Source organism: Lissotriton vulgaris, chromosome 1_1 (genome assembly GCF_964263255.1).
Source record: "Lissotriton vulgaris chromosome 1_1, aLisVul1.2, whole genome shotgun sequence".
NCBI classification, from domain to species: domain Eukaryota; kingdom Metazoa; phylum Chordata; class Amphibia; order Caudata; family Salamandridae; genus Lissotriton; species Lissotriton vulgaris.
This window is the reverse complement of record NC_141685.1, coordinates 1,634,832,196-1,634,846,830: the sequence shown is the minus strand read 5'-3', so window position 1 is coordinate 1,634,846,830 and position 14,635 is coordinate 1,634,832,196. Positions and strand designations below refer to the sequence as shown.

Genomic DNA, 14,635 nt, shown 5'->3' with positions numbered 1-14,635 from the left:
CAATGGATCACTCCACTCAAACAGAGAGCATTGAGGAGGAAGAAAAGTCTTCCCCCTCCCAGACACTAGGTGAGAGCCAGCCTCCTCAGGGAACTGACTCTACCCCTGTTGAAGGAACTGCCCCAGAGGTAGTCAGGCCTAGCCTGGCAGAGCCCCTGATGGCAGTGGACCCTTCCCAGGTGGGACCCAGTCTGGAGCAGGTAACCTGCACCTCTCTACCCTGCCTCAGTCAGCCCAGGGCTGAAGAGACCAGGGAGGCCAGTGGTGGACCCAAAAGGGCCCCCTGTCCAAAAGAACCCCTTAATCAACAGATTAGGATCACTGAAGCTGGTAAACCTAGCCAAGTGAAAATAGAACAGACTCCTGAGGGATCCCCCTTAAAAGTAGTTAGGGAACTCCCCCAGCTGGACACTGTTGGGCACAGCCAAACATGGGGCCTAAAATCCCCAGACCTGACCTGTCCCTCCAGTAAGCCAAACAGAGGGACTCAGCCTCCAGCTTTAGGTAGCCAGAGGCTGACCCTGAGAGCTCAGTGCATCTCAGCTAAAGAAAGAAAGGCACACATGATGACTGGTGATTGGAGGAAGTTGAGCCCAAAGGTAGAGGAGCCTCACTTCAGTACTCCATCCCAGCATCAGCCTTCTTCTTTCCCAAGACACACCAGAGACAGAGATTCCCTATGGTGGAGACCCTCCGATACCCTTAGGGTGAGGGGTTGCCTAGTGGACCATGACACAGGGGGAAACCAAGCCAGAGCTGGTCCTTCCTTATATGGCCACTTAGGTAATAGAGGCTTACCTGGACAAGGATAGCCTTATCTCCTTTCGTTTGGGGGGGATTGTGTAGGAAGGTACATCCTGACTATGGTTGCCCCCAACTTTTTGCCCTGTGTTTTAGCTGGTTTTGGACATAGTCGACCTGGGACCCTGCCAATCAGGACCCCAGGCCTACTGCTCTCTCTTTAAAATGGATTACATGTACCCTAGGTGCATTTACCAATTGGTACTGGGCCACCTTATCAGACCCCGTAACGCAGGGCATAGGTGTACCCAGGGCCGCCAGGGGCTGCAGCATGTATTATGCCACCCCTGGCTGGCCTCCTAAATTTGACACAACTGGCTGCATGACAGCTGGGGCAAAGTCGAGTAACCACCCTTTGCTTTAGGTATAGTAGCCCTATATCTAACCGTACAATGGACGCCCGAGTTCCTATCAGTCACTCCTATGGCAGGCCTTGACAATCCTGAAGGCAGAGTGCGTGGGCTCGTGTGAACTAGGCTCTGGCCCGAGCCGAGCCCGGTTGCGGCTTGCGGAACAAAGACCCAATGGCTGTTCCATGATAACGCGTACCACATCGGTAACTTCGGTGTCGCGTTATCAAGACATGTCGAGTAAGGTGTCATACGAATCGGGATGCTGCCCCCTCACCAATTCTGGCGACGAGGTTAGCATTCCGCCCTTCTAGAGGGACACGACATGTACGTAACTGTGAACCCCGGTTAAAGTTAACTAAAGCCTCAGCTCCACAAAATGGATGCTGCCACCACAGACACGAGTCTGACCTCCTGCTGCTGGGAGTCCTTCCAGCGAGGAGCGCTTGGACAAAGGGTTTCCTGTCGAGGGCGGTGTTCGCACCGTCCCAGACAGGGTTTGTGTATTCTGGGTAGGTAGGGCTTTTGCGAGAAGGTGACTGCGGAGTGGCACCCCGGTGCTCACTACGCATCTGCCGGTCAGAACCAGTTCCAGGGGCGCCAGCCCTGGCCTGGGGAAAGTCCGGCAGGGGAGAGGGGTGTAACTACCCCCCTTCCTGGTCCCACCCTTAGGGCAGGACCTAGTCATGTACCCACCCCTTTCTTTAGGATAAAGGCCGGAGCGGGGACCCTTCCAAATTAGATCATCTTTGAATCAAGAACTACTTTCTACGAAAGGACATTCGAGACTCTTCTCAAGATTTCTCCCTTGTGACTAAGGAGTAGTCACCCTGCATCCGCGGGCACCATCTAAGAACTCTGCGGTTTGCTGCAAGTCCTTCCTCAGGAATCCGACGGCCCAGCTCGACGAGAACCGGCTTCCCTGGCACCTCTGACCTCTACCCCCGTCATCAGCCCAGCTGTGATCTGTGGGTGCGACGAGACCTCGAGGGACCGGCCATCATCAAAACCTGCACGCTTTCTTAACCAGCACGACCATCGAGGTAATTCTCTGGTGAGTGCTCTGGGGTCCGAGAAGCCCCGACCCTGAGCCGCTCCAGCACCGAAGTGCAGTCTCCCAGCATCTCCACGATCTGCGTGGGGCCCTTCTGCTCGCTGCTCAGCACGTTGTCCGGTCACTAGCCGCTGGCTTGTGCCCTCCTGTGACGACATCCGACAACCAACGCTGCTGGTCTGGTTGCTCCAGACTGGCCTGTGCTTCCATCTTGGAGAGAAGCATCCCGGACCCTCCTGGTCCACTCAAGACGCCATTTTAGGCCCACCACGCGGCCCTGAAATCTGCCAAGGCTTGTTGCCCCAATCCTGGGCCCAGCGACGCCGACAGCATCATCCTTCGTGGGACAGCTCGCACCTCCACCCTGGTCGCCGACAACGCCTCCTGGTCCATGAGACTGCAGAGCCTAGCGTCGCCCACTCACCTAGTCGAGGTGACGGCCAACCGGTGCCCTCCTGGTACCCTATGACTACTGGCTAGTAGTACGAACTTGGTCCCCTCTGCTTTCAGGTGTCAACGATCTCTGATCCAGGCTTGGATCTCTACGAACTATTCATCACTGGTCGCCGGCCAGCAACTCCTTTTCTTCCGGCTCCCGGCTCGTCAGCGAAGACCCCGACGCCTGTAAGACTTGTGCAGCCGCAGCCCTCGTGGCTAGGTAACTCGGCATTTCGGTGCCTGCATAGCCTCTTTACTCTAGGGTCCCGAGTCCCTCGCTTCCGACTTGCCTTATCGGGTCCGCCCGAGACCTCTAAACTTTCCGTGTCCCCGGACACTTGTTTTAATTGTGCACTTGAAGTATTTTCATAAGAGATTTGGTCAGGATGTACCTTCCAACAACTAAGACCAATTCTCGACCTCAGGCCCCTCAATCATTACATACAATCAGATAATTTTCATATGATCACTTTACAGCAAGTGCTCCCACTGCTGCAACAAGGCGATTTCCTTACAACACTAGACCTAAAGGACACCTACTTCCACATTCCTATACATCCTACTCACAGAAAGTATCTAAGGTTTGTGCTGGAAGGACAACATTATCAGTTCAAGGTCCTTCCATTCGGAGTGACAACGGCACCACGAGTATTCACAAAGTGCCTAGCTGTAGTAACAGCACATCTCAGGAGACAACAAATACATGTCTTGCTCCAGTATTGGAACTTTCATAGATTACCATGCTTTGTATCATTCCCCGTCGTCGGAATGGGAGCCTCGGTAAATAGAAAATACCTTAGTAGTAAGCACAAAGTGAAAAAATAGGCCTAGGCCTCATCTCATTTTGTAGCTTATCCACCTCTTTTTGTAAAAGAGACCAAATTCTTGCAGTAGCCAATCAGAGCACCCTCACCCCATAGAACCTTCCTGAGAGAGTCTCAGAACCTCAGATTTTCTACCGCACGTTGTGCAAGGGAGTCTCCATTGAGCTCTGCTCAATTTTCTTCACTTCAGAGTATTTTTCTTCAACTTCTGCCTATTTTTTTCGTCATGTCTGACAAAGAGAAGAAAGCACTTTTTAGAGCCTGTGCTACTTGCTCCAAATAGAGGTTGTTTGTTGAGGACAAACATGAAGACTGCATATACTGCTTATATCCGGATCATAAGGCCACGGACTGCAAGATTTGCAGAACCTTCTCCACCAAGACCTTGAGGGACAGAGAGGGACGTCGCCTCACTTGGCTACAGAAAATGAAAGACCGCAAGGAACTTATGTCTTCTGACAGTGAGGGCTCTTCGTCGATGGTGTCATCAAGAAGGTCGAAGAAGAGGGGTAGGTCTCCCCCTGCTTCATCTGATGAGCCCCATGTCAAGACCTTACCTGGGACCTCTGATAGGTCTGACAGGCCTTCTTCCCAAAAATCTCCTCACCACGGTGAAAAGGAGAGGCAGGGAAAGCCTGAGGAGTCGCAACCTTCAAAAAAGGCTAAGAAGATCGTCCCTGTGACTTTACCACCCTCTGACAAGGATAGCGGGGTGAAAAAGCCTTCTACTGCGACTCAGGAGGTCGTTTCAGACACGAAACAGCGTTCGTCGACGGTGAAAACCACAGGTACGCCGATGATTTCTATCAAGAAAGACTTGTCTGTAAAATTGGCCTCGTCGACGGGCTCGTCGACGACGGCTACGACGACGGCACTTGCGCCGTCAATGATGTTTAAGAGGCCTTATGCCTGTTCGTCGTCGACGAAAATGACTTTCTCCACGTCGACGACGATCACGACGAGCGTCGCTTCGACGGCGACGACGACGAGGACAACGTCAACGACGACCATGTCGACGACACCTGTCTCCTTGCTGCTGATGACGAGTTCGTCGACGATCCCGTCGACGATCCAACCATCGTCGACGATGACCATCTCCCCATCGACGACTCAATCCTGGACGACGAGCACAGTTTCTTCGTCGGCGTCTCCCTCTATGAAACAGTCTATGAGGATACAACCGTCGACGTCTGGAAAAATTGTTTTTTCTCACAGAAAGAGACAAATAACACCGGAAATGACATCTCCATGGCAAATCCAACGGTCTCCTCCTACCCTATTGCTGGATGAGGATTCTGAAGAAGAGGCTTATAGCAATTTTGGCCAGGCTTATAGCCCTTCTGACTTACAAGTAAAAATACAGGACATCAGTTCTGAGGAAGGGGAACTGGAACAACAACAATATGTTCTACAGGATTATTATGAACAACGGGACATGCCAAGCATGCAGGTTCCTTTCCAAAAACCTCCACGTCAATCTCAAGAGGAGATGGTGGCGATGCCATCCACTCTCATCTCTGATCTCCAACTAATGTTGCAGGACTATCGGAGGCGATTTCCTACTCCTCAGGAGGTTCAACAGGTACGCCCTTCTACACCTCCGCCTCAGTTATCACAGCTTGTGGCAGAACGCTCTTTGCCTTCAAGAGGGCGTGACACAGAGCCTGTAGAGCAGCCACAGGAGGTGGTGCCCATTCGGGATGATACAGATGATGAGAATGCCTCAACGGATGTAGATCAGCAAGTGGACCCTGACCAAGACCAGAATGTAGACTGGAATCAGGATGACTTTCGAGATCCAGGCGTCACAGGGCCTGATACAGCAATCTCTCCTCCAGCAGATATCGGAGGCTTTCACAACCTGATGGAACAAGCTTCCAAGAGATTTGGACTTCGGTTACCACAGTTCAGTCCGAGTGTTTTTTGTACGATTTCAAAGAACCATTCCGGAAATCCATACGTTCAATCCCCATCATTGCACATGTTTGGTCTGAAGGCCTAAAGGCTATGCAGAATCGTCCACAGTCCTCCCGGTGCTCCCCAGACTGGAGAAGAAATATAAGGCGCCAGAGGGCAGCCCGGCATGTCTACTAGGTCAACCGAAACCGGATTCGGTCATTTCCCAGGCCGCACAGAGTAAATCTAAAAACCCATCCACGCCGCTAACGACGCCACCGGATAAAGAGGGCAGGCGTTTGGATAACGTTGGAAAAAAATTCTCCACAATGGCCAGCCTCCTCGTTTGGGCGGCTAATGCTTTGGCGATTCTGAGGAGATATGAACGCCAGATGTGGTGTGACCTCTCCCCGTTCGTGGAAGAACTTCAGGATACATCTAAGGACGAGGTCAAAAGATCTTACTGGAAGGAGAACGAGCCTCTTCTGAAGTAATCGACTGCGCTATGGATATAGCGACTACGACCTTCCGAGCGCTGGCCGGCTCGGCAGTTCTGAGACGCCAGGGTTGGTTGAAAGCCACGTGGTTCAGACAGGAGGTACAAAATAAATTTCTAGATCTGCCATACGATGGGGAGATGTTATTTGGCAAACACGTGGATGACGCCCTACAGGGCATAAAGAAAGATACGGATACGGCCAAGTCCTTAGAAACTTTAAAATACCGCAAGGTGCCCTTTAAAGGAGCAAGAGGAAGAGGATTCTCCTCCTATAGAGGCGGTAACCAGCACTGCTACTCTTCCAACTTCCAACCTGGCCAAACATACAAACCCAGTATTCACAGAGGGGTTCTTTCTCTCGCCAGCCGCCGAGAGGACGACAAGGGCAGCAGAGGAGAGATAATACCAAGAGACAATAGCGGCCAGGTGGCTCTTTCTACTGTTCCTGTGCCCTCATTAACACCTGTGGGGGGCAGGATTGCCCATTGCCTCAACAACTGGATGGTCATAACAACAGACCAGTGGGTCCTAAACATCATCAAGAAAGGACACACGTTGGAGTTCCAAGATCTTCCTCCAACAAGAGCTCCAGATGCCTTTACACACAAACATCTGAAATTCCTTCATCTCGAGGCCCACGAACTCTTCACCAAGGGGGCAATAGAACCTGTACCTCTCTCCCAAAAGGGGAAAGGGTTCTATTCCAGGTTCTTCTTGGTTCGGAAGACGAAGGAGAAGTGGTGTCCGATCTTAGATCTACGACAGCTCAACACTTATCTCATCAAGTTGTCCTTCAGGATGATCACTCTTCAGGACATCCTCCGCCTTCTCAATCCAGGGGACTACATGGCGACCCTAGATTTGGAAGACGCTTACTTCCATGTACCCATTCATCCAGCTCACAGGCAATACCTTCGATTTACAGTAGGCAAGAGCCATTTTCAATTCAAAGTACTGCCTTTTGGTCTCCGATCCGATCCGTGGATCTTTACAAAGGTACTGGCTCCGGTGGCAGCCTTTCTCAGAAAACAGTCTTTCGAAGTCTTCCCATATCTGTACGATTGGCTGCTAAAGGCTCCTTCTTTCCAAGAGGCGTCCAGGGCAGTCACGAGCTGCAGACAGCTGTTCGAGCAACTGGGTCTTCGGCTCAACAGAGAAAAATCGATTTTGCGCCCCTCAAAAACAGCGAAGTTTCTGGGTGCGATCCTAGACACGGAGTTCTGCCTGGCTTTTCCTTCGGAAGAACGCCAAAACAAGCTAATTCTTTCAGCTCGCCTTCTACAGACATGGAAGTTTCTGTCAGTTCGCAAATACAAATCGCTTCTCGGATCGATATCATCCTGCATACCATTGGTACCACACTGCAGGCTGTGAATGCGTTCATTGCAGGAACAGTTGGACAAACAATGGCGTCAGGTGACAGGCTCCTTCGACGACAGGATTGTCATCACTCCGGAAATGCGGAAGGCAAGCAGCTGGTGGTTGCTAAAAGACAATCTTTCAGTAGGTTTACCATTCCAACTTCCACCATCTCCTATGGTATTAACAACAGATGCTTCCATGGAGGGATGGGGAGCGGTCCTCCAAGAACTAAAGGTCAGTGGTCATTGGAGCCCAGTCCAACTCAAGTTCCACATCAATCTACTGGAACTTATGGCCGTTCGTCTAGCCTTACAGGCTTTCCTTCCAAGGATCCACAGCCGTTCAGTGCTGGTTCGTACAGACAACACCACAGCCATGCACTACATAAACAAGCAAGGCGGAACGAGATCTTGCACCCTTTCGAAGGAAGCACAGAGACTTTGGAATTGGGTGATCCAACACAACATCATCCTTTCAGCGGAACATCTGGCGGGCACACTCAATGCCACAGTGGACGCTTTGAGTCGCCAAAAGACTATCAGCCACGAATGCTAACTGGATCAGACCATTCTAGAGGAACTGTTTGCACATTGGGGGACCCCAACCATCGATCTGTTTGCAACTCCCCAGAACGCCAAATGCCAGTCCTACGCAAGCAGGGTTCACTATTGGGAATCCTTGGGGAATGCGCTTTTGATTGCCTGGTACAGCGCATTTGTTTACGCTTTTCCTCCTATTCGGCTGATCCCGAGACTGATCCGCAAGCTCAAGGCGGAACCGTGCAGAATGATTCTGATCGCACCAGCATGGCCCAGGCAGTTTTGGTACACAGAACTTCTTCTCCTCTCCCAAGATCAACCAATTCTCCTGCGTTCTGTTCCATCACTGTTGACAATGACTCACGGACAGGTTCTGCATCCAGACGTGAAGTCACTGCGATTGACAGCGTGGCTCCTGAGTTCAGAGAGTTCCAGGGTTTAAATCTTTCAGGAGAATGTAAAGGCATCTTGGCCCAGGCCCGAGCGCCTAGTACGAATAAAACCTATCGGGCCAAGTGGAAGAGATTCTGCCTTTGGTGTTGGAGAGAAGGTCTACATCCATACACTTCTGCACCGCACCAACTCTTGCCTTACATCCTTTCTCTTGCGAAATCTGGATTGGCTCCTTCTTCTGTAAAGGTACATCTAGCGGCCATTTCTAGATTTAGACGATCATTATCCAGTCCTTCCCTTTGGTCTGCAAGGATCATTAAACAATTCCTGAAGGGTTTATTCAGAGTTTTTCCACCAGTCCGGCCTCCACCACCAGCCTGGCATCTTAATTTGGTCCTGTCACATCTAATGAAGGCCCCATTTGAACCTATTTATAGGGTCGACTTGAAGTTTCTCTCATGGAAACTGGCTCTTCTCTTGGCTCTTCTCTTGGCCCTAACATCGGCTAGAAGAGTTAGTGAGCTCTCCAGGCTTTCACAATTGAGGACCTTTTCTACAATTCAAAAATGATGTTCTCATCCTAAGGACAAATCCTAAATTTATTCCGAAGGTACCCTCAGAATTTCATCTGAATGAGCCAGTGGTCTTAAAATCCTTTTTCCCGCGGCCCGCCACGCCAGCTGAAAGGGCTTTGCACTCTTTGGACATTCACAGATGTCTCAAGTTCTACTTGGAGTGAACGAGACTATTCAGGAAATCTTCCCAGCTTTTTGTTTCATTAAGTGCTCCACGGAAGGGGTGTCTAGTTTCTAAACCCTGTATTTCCCGCTGGATATCCAGTGCAATACACTTTTGCCATCAAGCAGCAGGGAAACCACTTCAACGACCAGTTCGTGCTCATTCTACGAGATCAATGGCTTAATCGGTGGCTCTATTCTCAGGTGTCCTGATCAAGGATATATGTAGAGCGGCGACATGGAGCAGTGTCCACACCTACACTCGCCACTACTGCTTGGATTCTTCTGTCAAAGAGGATGCGGCAGTGGGCAAGGCGGTTTTGAGGAACCTTTTCCAATAAGTCGGTGAACTTTCCTTACTATCCCGCCCTCCTGTTTGCATATTTTGTATTTCTTGTCATTGTTATGCTTTGTGATGCAAATGTGTATCTGTTTTTCTTATCAGGATTATGTATGACATTTACAGTTACACATATTACAAAATATGCTTTTCTCTTTACTGCTAGCTATTCTGATACAAACCATGGGAATCTATGAAAGTTCCAATACTGGGGCAAGAAAACAAGTTACTTACCTGTAACTTTGGTTCCCCAGTATTGGTAACTTTCATAGATTCCCATGCGCCCACCCTCCTCCCCTGGGAAAGCTCAGCCTTATTGTCCTATGATGTTGCTGTTCACAAGGGCTACGAAAATCTGAGGCTCTGAGACTCTCTCAGGAAGGTTCTATGGGGTGAGGCTGCTCTAATTGGCTACTGCAAGAATTTGGTCTCTTTTACAAAAAGAGGTGGATAAGCTACAAAATGAGATGAGGCCTAGGCCTCTTTTTTCACTTTGTGCTTACTACTAAGGTATTTTCTATTTACCGAGGCTCCCATTCCGACGACGGGGAATGATACAAAGCATGGGAATCTATGAAAGTTACCAATACTGGGGAACCAAAGTTACAGGTAAGTAACTTGTTTTCTTCCCTTATCTAGACGATTGGCTCATAAAAGCCAAGTCCTTCAGCCAGTGTGTCCAACACACACATCAGACAATTCAAACATTTCACGACTTAGGGCTCACAATCAACTACACCAAGTCACACCTGCAACCCTCTCATATACATCAGTATCTAGGGGCTACAATAAACACATCTACAGCTCTAGTGTATCCCAGTCCAGCAAGGATGCAGAGCATACAAGCCTTAGTCACAGCCTTTCAACACCAACAATCTCTGCAAGCCAGAGTGTTCTTGAGGCTAATAGGCATGATGGCATCTTGCATCTTCATAGTACCATATGCAAGACTGCAACTGCGTCCGTTACAGGAATGTCTAGTACAACAGTGGAACCAGGCTCAAGGTCAACTAACAGACCTGGTGTTGGTAGACAGCTGTACACATCGCTCTCTGCAGTGGTGGAACACCAAAAACTTGACAAAGGGGCGGCCGTTCCTCGAACCTGTTCCACAACTAGTGCTCACAGCAGACGCATCTCTCACAGGATGGGGAGCCCACCTCCTACATCATACAACTGAAGGACAATGGAACAGTCAACAAAAATTGCTCCATATCAACCATCTAGAGTTGCTAGTTATATTCTTAGCACTCAAAACATTCCAAGTACAAGTACAAAACAAAGCTGTCTTAATCCGACGGACAACATGACAGCCATGTATTGTATACAAAAACGGGGGGGGGGGGGGGAACACTCTCTACTACTGTCCCAGCTCGAACAGAACATTTGGAGCTGGGCCATTCCACAAAACATATATCTGTTGGCAGAGCACCTTCCAGGAGTTCACAATCAGATAGCAGATCTGTTGAGTCGGCAGACACAACAAATTCACGAATGGGAACTACATCCACAAGTTCTTCAACCATTCTTCCACAAGTGGGGTCATCCAGACATAGATCTGTACGCCACACACAAAAATGCAAAATGCCCAACCTTCGCCGCCAGGTTTCCACACCCGCTGTCCAAGGGCAATGCGATATGGATGAACTGGTCAGGCAGATTTGCGTACACTTTTCCGCCACTACCACTAATACCATTAGTAGTTCGCAAGCTCAGACAACAGTCTCTCAAATTAATTCTGGTAGCTCCCACATGGGCACGCCAACCGTGGTTCACCACACTGCTAGAACTCTCTCTAGTTCCACACCAAAAGTTACGACTGACTCCATCTCTGCTAACGCAGAACCATGGAGACATCCAACATCCAGACCCAAATCAACTGAATTTGGCGATCTGGCTCCTGAAGTCTTAGAGTTTGGTTACCTTAACCTACCACCAGACTGTATGAAAATCATTAAAGAGCCCAGGAGACCTACTACCAGAGCTTGTTATGCTGCTAAATGGAAGAGATTTGCTATTTATTGCAACAATACCCAAATTGATCCCCTGGATGCTTCCATACAAAATATCATTTGCTACCTTTTACATTTACAAAGGTGTAACTTGACGTATTCATCCATATGCCTGCACCTTGCAGCAATTGCTGCATATTTACAAAACAGACAACATCTGTCTCTTTTCAGAGTACCTGTAATTAAAGCATTTATGGATGGATTAAAAAGAGTCATCCCACCTAGGTTGCCACCTTCTCCAGTGTGGAACCTATACTTTTTTCTTACAAGACTCATGGGAACCCCTTTTGAGCCTTTACATAAATGTGAACTGCAATTCCTCACGTGGAAAACAGCTTTCCTTATTGCTATTACCTCTCATAGAAGAGTAAGCGAGATACAAGCTTTCACAATACAAGAACCATTTTTACAATTACATCGTAACAAAGTGGTTTTAAGAACTAATCCAAAATTCCTTCCAAAAGTCATTACTCCTTTTCATTTAAACCAATCTGTAGAGTTACCTGTGTTTTTTCAAAACCCAGATACTGTAGCAGAAAGGGCTCTACACACACTAGATGTTAAAAGAGCTCTCCTCTACTATAAAGATAGAACTAAGTCTTTTCGAAAAACGAAACAACTGTTTGTGTCTTTCTCTCCCCCTCATAAAGGCAACCCCATCTCTAAAGGTAGAATTGCAAGGTGGATTGTAAAATGCATACAAATATGCTATCAAAAAGCAAAACGTACATTAACAGTTCCTCCTAGAGTGCACTCCACACGCAAACTGGGAACCCTTTATGGCTTTCTTAGGAAACATCCCCCTAGAGGACATATGCAAGGCAGCAACATGGTCTACACCACACACCTTCACTAAACACTACTGTGTTGATTTGCAAGCCAAACAGCAAGCTGCAGTGGACCAAGCTGTCCTTAAAACTCTCTTTCAAACTACTGCAACGGATACAGGTGACCACCGCAAGGGGAGACACTGCTGCACAATCGATGCTAAGTGTAGTATCTGCAGCTCATATGCTTTGAACGGAAAATGCTACTTACCAGTATGCATCTGTTCTTGGTATGTAGAGATGCAAATTACTACACGCCCTCCCGCCTCCCCGGGACCTGTGTCCGTTCCAGTTTCATCTTACTTAGATGCACACGCTTGGACATCCTTTTCTTTACTTCTACTAACTCCATAATTTCCCATCATGGCGAAAAACAATCTACGGATGGAGCCCATGCCCATGCGCACTATTGTCCAAGGGAGGAGTCACCTATCTCGTGACTACAAAGACTTCTTCCAAGACGACAACAACATGCAATCATTCGAGCCCAACACCAGGTAGCGATCTAATGCTAAGTGTGAACAGATGCATTCTGGTAAGTAGCATTTTCTTTTCATTTAAGTAGAATATGAAGCAATAGGTTAAAATGAAAAGTAAAATTAAACATTGAGTCAATGGAAAGTTAAAGTGCTGCAGACCTAAAGGATAGCTGGATACGGTAGGAGAAAGTTCAACATTCTAGGTCTCAGAACAGTGAACAGAAAGCAAACAAGCATAGCACATTCACACTTGTTTACACAGTTTCAGACAGATATAGAAGAATGCTAAATTACAAAGGCAGCAGCAGAGAGGCAGTGAGAATTAGGGGCTAGCCAGCAGCCACCAACCGGAGGCCCCCTTTCCCTCATTGGATAACATAGGGCCTAACTACCTCTGCACCCGGCCGCCCCAGAGCCGCTGGGGGTGAACCAACTGTCCTTACCTGACCCTGGGGGACCCCTGAGTCTATGCCCAGAACCCTAACTTTACCAGCCAAGTACTCACCTGGAAACCGATAACTCGCTTACCTGTCATTGGATAAGATTGACTGGTTTGACTCGAAAAAGTATGACGTTTTGGAAACTAAAAATATTCATATAAAGTCACCCGAATTCCAAAGTACTCGCCTCTGATCAGGGGAGAAGCCAGTACTGTACCTTGTAGCCCTGTACTGAACCGCAAAAGTAATCCTTACCAGGTTTACTTTTAATCTGTATTTTCTCCATAGGAACCCATTGTCTGCTTTTCTATGAAATTTCTTCAAAGTGTCTACTTTTGAAAACTTGACATATTCCTTAAAAATCATACGAAATACTGAAACACAATTATCTGCCTGTTTTGAGTTAAGACCCCAGTGCTGGCCCTAGGAGCCCAGTACTGGATTACAAAAGTAACGCGGTCGTACTTTACCTGCAACCTGAATTTTCTCCCATTGGATAACATTGCCAGATTTCCATTGAAAAGTTTCTAGGTGTTAACTTTTAAAACAGCTTTAAATTCATGAAAATTCACTCAGTAACTAAAACGTTTTTTCTAATATGGTTTCAGCTTAGACCCCAGGACTGAATCTAGGATCTAGTCCTGGAACTACTAAAGTAATCTGTATTATAATCAACTGTACTTATATGATGACAATCCATTGAGCTCAATGCTAAAGTGTGTTTAGAATTGTGTTGCCTACAGCAACCCCTGTATCTGTTGTGTTCACAAACTTCATTGCTTCCTTGCAAAGTAATTACATGAGAGTACTCATATTGAGAAAAGTATATTTTGATACCTGTTGGTTCCAAAAATAAAACAACTATATCTTTTGATATAAAAACTATTGGCCTGGAGGTCAGTCCTTGAGTGTGTGAAATCCTTTGCTGACTGATTGTGTACAACAAATGCTTTACACTGTCCTCTGGTACTGCCTTACTGCTCGACCAAGCTACCACTTTTCAGAGTAAGGTCAGTCCTGACTTTAACCTCTGTTATACCTCTGGGGTTTGTGAACTCAATACACACTGTACCTCATTCTGGTCCAGTATATATAGAGCCACTTTCTCACAGACTCATCTGGAGTGGGTATAGAGTATCGCTACCCTACACTTGTCGAGTCTTAAGAGGTAAGCAGTACCTCTGGCTTGCATCTGAACGTCTCTGTATTCCCCAGCTGGATTTGTCCATGTGAGATGGTCAGTGCTTGATATACACTGTTCATGTCATCTCAGTAGATTTAGAATCACATTGCACTACTTCAGAGTAAGGTAGGAGATGCAATGATATCTGACAAGTGTCTTTGGAGTGACAGCTGATATAAATAAACTGCTGCAATTCTTTCTTCTACAGAGAGGAGAGGTGACATGTGGCCCAAAGACATGCTCAAAGGCACACTGCTCCCACCCAACTTTGGACCCCTGTCAGTGTCATGTCTGCAGCGACTGCAGCTTCCATGGGAGAGACTGCAGGAATGGGGAGCGGTTTCCAGATCCGAATGACAGATGCCGATACTGCACATGCCTGGTACTATGAAAGCATTTGGGGTGCTGTGTATACCTTTGGAGTTAATGGGTGGGTCATACATCATTCAGTCTAAGGGCGT

The 14,635-nt window shown here is 48.0% G+C and overlaps 1 protein-coding gene across 1 annotated transcript in view; it reads left to right on the top strand.

Annotated features, from left to right (window-relative positions):
• KCP (kielin cysteine rich BMP regulator) overlaps positions 1-14,635 on the top strand; it is a 694,272-nt gene that overhangs the window by 447,972 nt on the left and 231,665 nt on the right. The window contains exon 40 of the mRNA XM_086918865.1: positions 14,383-14,556. Coding sequence (XP_086774991.1) covers positions 14,383-14,556 — 174 coding nt within the window. The remainder of the gene's footprint in view (positions 1-14,382; positions 14,557-14,635) is intronic.